The sequence below is a fragment of the Ascidiella aspersa genome, chromosome 3 (assembly GCF_963924565.1).
Source record: "Ascidiella aspersa chromosome 3, kaAscAspe10.2, whole genome shotgun sequence".
NCBI classification, from domain to species: domain Eukaryota; kingdom Metazoa; phylum Chordata; class Ascidiacea; order Phlebobranchia; family Ascidiidae; genus Ascidiella; species Ascidiella aspersa.
The window spans coordinates 3,399,068-3,408,252 of record NC_139449.1 but is presented as its reverse complement, the minus strand read 5'-3'; the positions used below and the strand labels follow the sequence as shown (position 1 = coordinate 3,408,252).

At 36.7% G+C, this 9,185-nt stretch overlaps 1 protein-coding gene across 1 annotated transcript; it reads right to left on the bottom strand.

The window, feature by feature from the left end:
* Positions 1-481: 481 nt before the first annotated feature.
* On the bottom strand, positions 482-8,151 carry LOC146158123 (galactose-3-O-sulfotransferase 3-like). Its single transcript, XM_083383797.1, has 6 exons — positions 8,011-8,151; positions 5,971-6,131; positions 4,543-4,743; positions 2,378-2,525; positions 1,804-1,920; positions 482-724 (listed from the first exon to the last, which is right to left on the bottom strand). The coding sequence occupies exons 1-6, from the start codon at positions 8,149-8,151 to the stop codon at positions 482-484; spliced, it is 1,011 nt and encodes a 336-aa protein (XP_083239923.1).
* Positions 8,152-9,185: the final 1,034 nt, after the last annotated feature.

Genomic DNA, 9,185 nt, shown 5'->3' with positions numbered 1-9,185 from the left:
AAACATTTTCCCTAGTTTTAAGTAAAGTTATTGGCATAAAATATAAACTTTGGAATACAATGAACGTTTTGTTAGGAATTTCAATAAAAATATCAAAGCCGTAATATTCGATAAAATTGACATTTCGCAGTTTACAGACGTTTCGGCAATACCTCATGACAGTATCAGTGTAAAACTCATTTTTTGAACCATTAGGATTAACAAATTTATTCAATTCCACGCAATGTTTTGTTAACAAAGGCACAAAAATATCAAATACAAAGAAATATTTTAGATTTCAAGTATACTTTGTATCATTTTAGGTTGTTTTTGATTGATTTATTTAGCTTTCAATTGACTTTACAATATTTTAAGTGTCCTCGTCTAATTTCGTGTAACTTTGTATGCAAATTAGCTTCATATTTCATGTCAATACCTCCAGTCATTATTAGTGTTGCTGCTTTAAGACGAAACACTCTATAGCGAAAACAAACCAGGAAGTTTAATCCCGAGACAGGATAAAACAGCTTCCTGAATTTTCCTCCATGTATTGTATTAGTTCCTGTGGCGCATTTTGTAGGCTCGAAGTAGTTTTCGAGTCACTTCTTTCGGGGTTACTCTTTTTGGGTGGATCCTTGGTGATTTCTTCCTCAAGTCTTATAAGGTCGTTTGCCATTCTTTCACGACCGTACGATTCGACTTTGCGCCAGAACGTCTCATTGAAATGTCGATATAAGGCAATATCCTAAAATAAAAAATTTCATACACTTAGGCAGAAAATATAACATTCTATTGTGCATGAGTAAAAAAATCATTTTAAAATAATTCTAGTCCAAGTCAAGTCAATCGCAAGACAACTTAAGTCCCAGTCAAGTCACTCGCAAAACAACTTAAGTTTAAATCAAGTCATTCGCAAAACAACTTAAGTTTAAATCAAGTCATTCGCAAAACAACTTAAGTCCAAGTCAAGTCATTTGCAAAACAACTTAAGTTCAAGCCAAGTCCTTTGCAAAACAACTTAAGTCCAAGTCAAGTCATTCGCAAAACAACTTAAGTAAATTTTATTAAATAAAGCAAAAATGAAACTTTTTATTGTGTGTGACCTAATTTCTAATCCCCATCTATATTTGTTTGAATCTATCTTATATTATTTAACGCTTTCCAGTGTTGTAAACAAATTATTTCAAAATGTTCCCAGTCAAGTAATTTTCCAAACAAACAAGCCAGGTCCCAGTCAAGTCATCTGTTGCCCAAATCAAGTCCCAGTCAATTCAATATAAAAAAATGTCAACCTCAAGTCAAGTCCTTCATAAAAATAAAACGTTAAACTGTTCAAACTGCAGTAAGTCAACTAAAAATAACTAAAACGCAATAATATACAGCAAGCAACTTATAATATGAAAAAAATAAATAACCTCAACTTATTGAAAAATATTTAATAAAAACACTTGATTTAGACTCAAGGTATGTGGCGCAAACATTTAACTGTAAGTCAAGCCATTTCAAAACAGCAATTTAACTGCCCTTCAGTGAAGTCTTTAACTTAAGTCATTACAACTCTGAAGCTGTGCAGAACTTTTTGCGAGCCTTTGCTAAATTATGATTAGTATTTTTTTATAGAAATTTTTTGCATTTGAAAACCATTTGAAAAGGGACGTCTTATACTTTACACTGTATTCCGATGCCGATACCCGATATTGAACAAAAAGTAATGCGATGCGATCTGCTACCAAATGACGTCATCACGATGATCAAACAAGGGATTTAAATTCTTTAAAAATGACTTGTTTACAAAAGTGATAAATTGGTGCGATATTTGCTTACCAAGTTGTTATGTTTGTAAAATACTTGCCGGTCGATCAGTCCCAAATCAATTTTTTCGTATGGTCGTTTATGAATCCATTTGATAACTATTTCCGGCCAGTCCATGTCAAGTTCAGCCTGCAATTTGGAAAATAGATTTAATCTTCTAGTTTATACCTTTATAAATAAGCGTGTATTTTGTTTAAAGTTTTCAAATTTGTCTGTTGTCTGACGTTTAGTCGACGCTGTCTCTTAAAGAAATAGAATATGAAAAGTTTGGTGCACTACGCCCAGATTTACAATGGAGCTTGATAATAAATCTCCAAAAAAGGTTGAGTAAATCGACATCATCCTGATTAACTCTACCGTTCTAGCTCCGAGACTCATTATAAATATTATAACCTTTAAATAAGTATCATTCAAACTTTCAGTAAATGTAGCACAAAACCAGAAATACTGATTAGCTCACTTTTTTCTAAAAAATATTTCCTTTTCCTTTCAATATTTCTAAAACCATTCAAACAAAGTTCACATATTTTGGTCGAGTAAACATTATTCTAAATAAAACTAAATCACATTCGAAACCATGTAGGACCTTTAACAGAATGAGGGACTCTTGTAAATATTCGTTGATCATCACCAAATTCATGTTTTCATCCAGAGCTTTAATCTGTTTTTCGATTTCTTCTTCGTCTTTCAACATTGGATCGAATCCAAGGTCATGAGCTTGGTAGTTTTTGAACCTTCGAATATTTGTTTTTACCGGTTAATAACTTCCATGGACGTACTTTCATATTTGTACCGTTATCGTTAATCAACATAACTTTAAAGCAGGGGTGGGCAACCTTTTTAACACAAGGGCCAGTTAGGAAATGTAATGCTTACAGGAGGGCCGCACATCAAATAAACACTAATTCATATTTTCAGCTTTTACTAGAAAAACTAATGAGCTACTAGGCTGCAACTACGGCAGTTTTGTCAGTGCTGTCTACTTGTGAATTTGAAAATAACTTTTCCTACTATTACAATGACATCTTTCTCGTACGGATCAGACTGGTGCAATTTAATTAACAGCCATAATTCAAAACCAGCTGCCAAACATAACATCTCAGTCAATATGCGTGGCAAAAGTCTGTTACACATTGACCGTACCAGACAAGTGTAATTGTTGCAAAACAATTCTTTATCGTAACAACGTGACACAAGTAAAACTTTATGAATGAAGATTGTTTTGTATAATAAATGCTTCCCATTCGAGTTCAACTGCATTAGTGTAGCGGTGTATTATGGGTTACATTGAACTTCAAGCAGAAAACTAATAGAGCAAAACTTCCAACATGGTGCACACTCATATCCTTATTCAGGGATAATTAGCTGGAAGAAGGTGAAGGGCCGCACCCAAAACGGAAAGGGCCGCCTGCGGCCCGCGGACCGCGCCCACCCCTGCTTTAAAAGGAACATTTTTAGTGGCGTAATTGAGTGTTATAAGGACGCTAATTTAAATAAATTAGGTCTATATTAATATGTGCGGGGGGCCGTAACTGTGCTGCAAGCCAGTCATTTTGAATTAATTTAAATCCCAGCCAACTTAAGTCTCAGACATTTGCAAAAAGAATTAATTTCAAGCCCGGTCATTGCCATAACATCTTAAGTTTAAGACAAGCCATTCGCAAAACAACTTAAGTCCAAGCCAAGTTATTGGCAAAACAACTTGAGTACGAGTCAAATCATTTCACCAAACAACTCAGTCCAAACGCCGACACCTAAACGGCCGATGCCAGGCTGATGGCCTTTGATCGTCCCTAACCTCTGCCTATAGCAGGGGTTCCTAACCTGTGGGCCATGGCCCCCTAGGGGGCGATAAGCCTTTTTTCAAGGGAGCCAAAAAATAAATAAATAATAATATGTCTATTGTGTGTTGCATTTATATCATTTTATTATTCAACTACCGGTTACTGTATAAACCAATTTTTTGATTAAAATCACGTTTCCTAATTTTTTCAAAAGGTTGAAAAAAACAAGGGGGCCATTAATTTCTCAAAATTTTTAAGGGGGCTACTGTGTAAAAAAGGTTGGGAACCCCTGGCCTACAGGTTCAGGTGTTATTTGGCCATTTAGGCCATATTCAAGTATCAGGCATTTCATAGTAAGCACGCGACCGTTTTGTACAATCTTGCAAAACATACGAGCTTTGCTAGATGTTCAATTGCGACTCCAAATTTCCTGTATAAAATCACGCGATGCTTTTGCAAATATTTTATGGGGAACCTTTAGCTTTTATGGTAAATATTTGCAGATTCTCTTCCACAATTGAATTCTGTTGGACAAAAAGAGCCGCGATCCGATACCAAATGACGTCATTGCTATGCTCCAACAAGCAAAATGGATATTTTGAAACATTCTAAATCCTTTTCAAGTTTTTAGGCCGAAATTTATTTAGGGTTAAGAAGTTTAGTTACCTTCAGTTATTATGCGCATGCCCAGTATCAAATTTTTTAACCGTTAAGGCGGCAAAATGTAAGTTGTAAAAGTGTAATAGCAAATGTGAAATATTTTTAAACCATGTAATGCGGGTGAATCAATTATGACAACAATATTAGTGGATTGCAGAAAATCCACCTTAATTTAGTTGCGTAAATGGGTAAAATACAGGCTGTAGAGTCAGAGCTGGACTCGGGACTCGACAAAATCTTACATTGGGCCGGAGTCGGGTTGTTTATAATCGACTCCGCAACCCTGGTTTAAAGGCGGACAATTTACCTGAAATACCACGGAATCGACTTGTTCAAGGTCCGTGCGCACTCATGCATGAAGCTCACCGGGTCAAGCGTCCTGCCGTTTAGCACGTGCGGGCTTGGCATATGGAAACAGGAAGGCTTCAGTTTATCAAAGAATTGTTTTGGGTAGAAGTCGTAAGCCGACTGGAATTCGGCCCAAGGCTCCCGCAAAACGGTAAAATACCTAAAAACGCAACAGGGAACGTGGCGTCGTTATGCAAATATGTGCGCAAAAATATGCAAAAATGTGCGCACATTTTGAAATGCCTTCAAAAATCTGCGCACATTTTTGAGTTAGAATAAGAGTAAGAGTAAGATTTATAGCTAGCCGGATATAAGAGTCAAGAGTCGATCTCGGGTTATTTTAAACGACTCCTGTTACCCAGTCTTGTAAACAAATCATTGAAAAATATATTTGATGGAGTCGGTTAATTTTGTTGAAGTCAGTTAAAACAAGCAACTGCGAATTGTAAAGGTTGAACAGAAGTAAATGGAAACTATGTATTGTGGGTATATTGGGATCTAAGCTTGTTCCAAAACTGTTCGTTGTTCATATTTTATCCAAATCGTAAGATCCAAACAGAAATACAAGTTTATAAAACCATAACAACTTCATTCAAAAAGAGCAGAATGCTACGCAAAACGCATCATCAGTAGTTTTGAAGCGGAACTGATGCATTTTGCGTAACTATAGTATATTTACTAAAGTTGTTTTAGATGTTTTTATACCCTTTGTGGTTCTATTTGTATGCATTGTGGGTGGACGAGTTATACACCACCTCATGAGTGGAATGCCGAAGTATTTTGCTTTAAAATAAAAATCTTTAACTAGGATTAAAGCTGGTAAGTATATACTACTGGGCTGCGAAGTCAGGAGTCGGACTCGGGACTCGGGACTCGAGGAGTCGGTTTGTTTTTGCTGGAGTCGGACTCAGGACTCGAGTAAGACCTCGTAAAACTACCCGAGTCCCGAGTCCGACATGCGCATGCGCATGCGCAGTACCAAATTTTGAAACTGATATGGCCGCCAACTGGAAATTGTACAGGTGGAATAGCATATGGTGAAATATTTTCCAACCATGTATTGTGAGTGAATGATTTATACGAAACCCCTATAAGTGGATTGCTGAATATCCACCTTATTTTAGTTACGTAAATTGGCGGAATACAGGCTATAGGGTCAGGGTCGGACTCGGGACTCGACGAAATCGCTCATTTCACCGGAGTCGGACTCGAGTTTATTTTTTTGGCCGGAGTCGGACTCGGGTTTATTGTTTTGGCCGGAGTCGGACTCGGGACTCGGGAGGCGGACTCGGGTTTAATTTTTTTGGCCGGAGTCGGACTCGGGTTATTTTTAACCGACTCCGCAGCCCTGATACTAACGACGCGTTATGCCAACTTAAGCTTATACTTTGTATCCTTCGGCATATGACGATGCAGCTCGTCAGCATCAAAACGCATATGTCCGAAGATGGCTTGAATCTGCTTGTCTTGGGGGTAAATATACTTGAAGCGAATTCGCCCAGGGTAACCACCCACGAAGGGATTGAGAAGAGGTCTTCCTACTGTGACCTGAAAACCGAAGCAAGCTTATTAAAAGAAGGCCGGGAATACCAAAAAATGTTCGTGTGTAGACAAAAAAGCTGTGTCATCTGCAAAAAGTGATACATTTGAAGTTAAATTAGCCGAAATATCATTTACATAAACGAGAAATAACAATGGACCTAAATTGAAACCTTGGGGCACTCCAGCATTAGTGGACATTGTATCATACAGACAGTTATTCAAGCGGACGCGCTGAAGGCGATTCGTAAGGTAAGATGCCATGAGATGAGTTTTCGTGTGTTAATTCTAAGTGAGATAAAAAAACATACACAGCATGGAAGATAAAAAACGATTAGAAGTATAATTTACAGCAAAACAAGTATTATGTCACAATTGCAATGCGGATTTGATTTGTTTACTTGCTTTTAGATACAAACATCAACGAAAAAATGTTTAACGCAAAATGCTCTGACTGTTGTGGAAAAAACGTGAAGAGTTTTTTTGTTTTATTTTGAGAATTATGTAAGTGCGCAAAAGCAAATTTTACTGCGCAATTTGTCTGATGTGGCTGGCAATTGAGAAGTTGCGCACCTTAGAGGGACACTGCTCGTTTCTTAGCTATGAAAAAGTGGTGTAAGAAAATTGTAGTAACGAAAGTATACGTTTCATTAGTGCAAGTGCAATGTATGCCTTCGAAAAACAGAAGCAGAAGTGAAAACTATTAAGATGATCTGTAAAGATTTTATTAAAACGTTTTCGCAAGAGACATAACAAGAATATCAAATCCCCTACTGAAGTAGGTACCATTTTGAACGTTTCGAATAACTCTCTTGTTGAAAATGAATAAAGAGTTACAAAATGATACCAACTTCTGTATGGACTTTAATATTTTTGCTACGTCTTACTACAACCTCCAGACATTATCTTAAGATTTATTCAAAACTTTCTCAAAATACTATACCTACTTCTGCATGGTCATATTACGTCTTACTACAACCTCCAACCATTATGCTACAAGACACATATTGTCGTATAAGCTTGAAAATTTTATTCTTGCCTTCTGTAAGGATTATGAGTCATTTAATATTATTTATTTTGTGTACTTCTTTTGACAAATAACAGCATCTGCCACTTTCACCATCCCTGAAATAACCCCTGGTTTTTTGTTGGACATTAATCCAAAACGCGTCAGGAGCAACAACAAGTAACTTTTGGACTTGGGTGAAATTTGGACAGAAGCACGTTTTTCAAAAGCAGGCTGGGAATAGCTGAAAATGGCTTAATGGCCATCATTTGGGCATTGCCGATAATCTGGTGTAAGAAAATGGTAGTAACAGAATGATACGTTACAATTATTTGTGCAATGTAAGCCTTCGAAAAGGCTTATCGAAATCAGTTAACCTAATGAGGATTATCGTTCAAGCAAGGCAAGGTTAGACGTTATCTAGCCTCCGGCGAGGTTCAAACTCACGACCACAGTAATACCGGGACCCATTACGTAGGTAAAAGACTGCTGTTTGATTTAAAAAATGCAGGTTCTTACAGGCGCGTAAAATGTTTAGAAAATCCCATTTAGCTTTGCAACGGACAATTGTATAAAAAAGTGCAAACTTTATGAGTTTTACATCAGAAGCTTTCAAAGAGGCCAACCGAAATCAGTTGATCAATTAAGGATTTCGTGCAAGCAAGGCCAGGCTAGAAAAACAACCCCTGTTTTGGCTTTTATATTCTTATTACGCCTTACTACAACCTTCATCCATTATGTTAAGAGTTATTCGAAGCGATCAAAGTGACACCTGCTTTTGTATGGGCTTTGATATTCATTCTTCGTCAACTACAACCACCAGCTATTATCATAGGATTAATTTGAAACGTTCTTTAAATTCATATTCTTACCACAGCTTACCTTTGGGTCGCGTGAGAAAAGGTACTGGCCAAACATATATCGAAGACTAGTCGATCCAGTTTTGTGGGTCTTTACGAACACAAAAGGCTTAACACTGTTGTTGCTGCTGCTTGGCAGTTGCTTTATAGTCTGTCGCTGCATATAACACAGAAAAGCAACGAAAATGACGAAACCTGTCGCCCAAACCAAAGTACGACGAATCCTGAACCAGGACATTGAAGATAGCTCAAAATTTCTTCAGGAAAAAATAGCTGAGCAGTATCGTCCCCGGGAATGTTGCCATGAACAACGATGTAAAACCTGTTAATTTTAACACATTTGTAAAACTAGGATGTTTTTCAGCTTTTCCTAGATTAGATTAAGATGTTGAATTAAGATGTTGAAAATAGATAAAGAGAGATTCGAAACGTTCAAAATGATACCAACTCCTATATGGGCTTTTATACTCTTATTACATCTTACTAACTTCCAACCATTATTCTCCTAAATTAGATTTGAATTGCAATTAGAGCTCCTTAACAACGTTGCAAAACCTGGTATTTTTAGCAAATTTGGACAACTGGGATGTTTTTTCAGCTTTTTTAAACGTCTAAATAAGATAATGACAGCTAAAATGCTGAATTAATACGTTGAAAATGAATGAAGAGATGTTCGAAACGTTCAAAATGAAACCTACTTGCGACAGAAAAAGTGTTAAGAACCACTGATTTATGCAACACTGGGCGCTGGTTTGGAATCTTACCACACTTTGATCCAATGGGTTTATATTGCATAAATTATGTGGGTTAGGGTGCGAGTTTGGGTTTGGGTTGGCCAAATATTATTATTACTATATTTATTCTCGCCCATTAATTATTTTGACAACTTGTTTGGTTACTATAATAAAGTGGTAGGATTATTATAGACTAGCTTCCGACATTGCTCATAATTTAACGTTTAGCTAGTTCAAACCAAATAACCCCATTTTTTCGGAGCATTTTCCTTTGCAATTTCGAAACAAACTTTGTTTCCGCAAAACGAAATTGGGAACAATATTAGGAGCACCATGCAAATCCCTATATCCAGAACAATGACCAAATGAGGCGTTGTAGAAAAAGGTTAAGTTGCACTGAATTGGACAAAACTGATAACTAGTTGCTAAAGGGATTTTGTATTGGTCTTATATATTGCCTTAG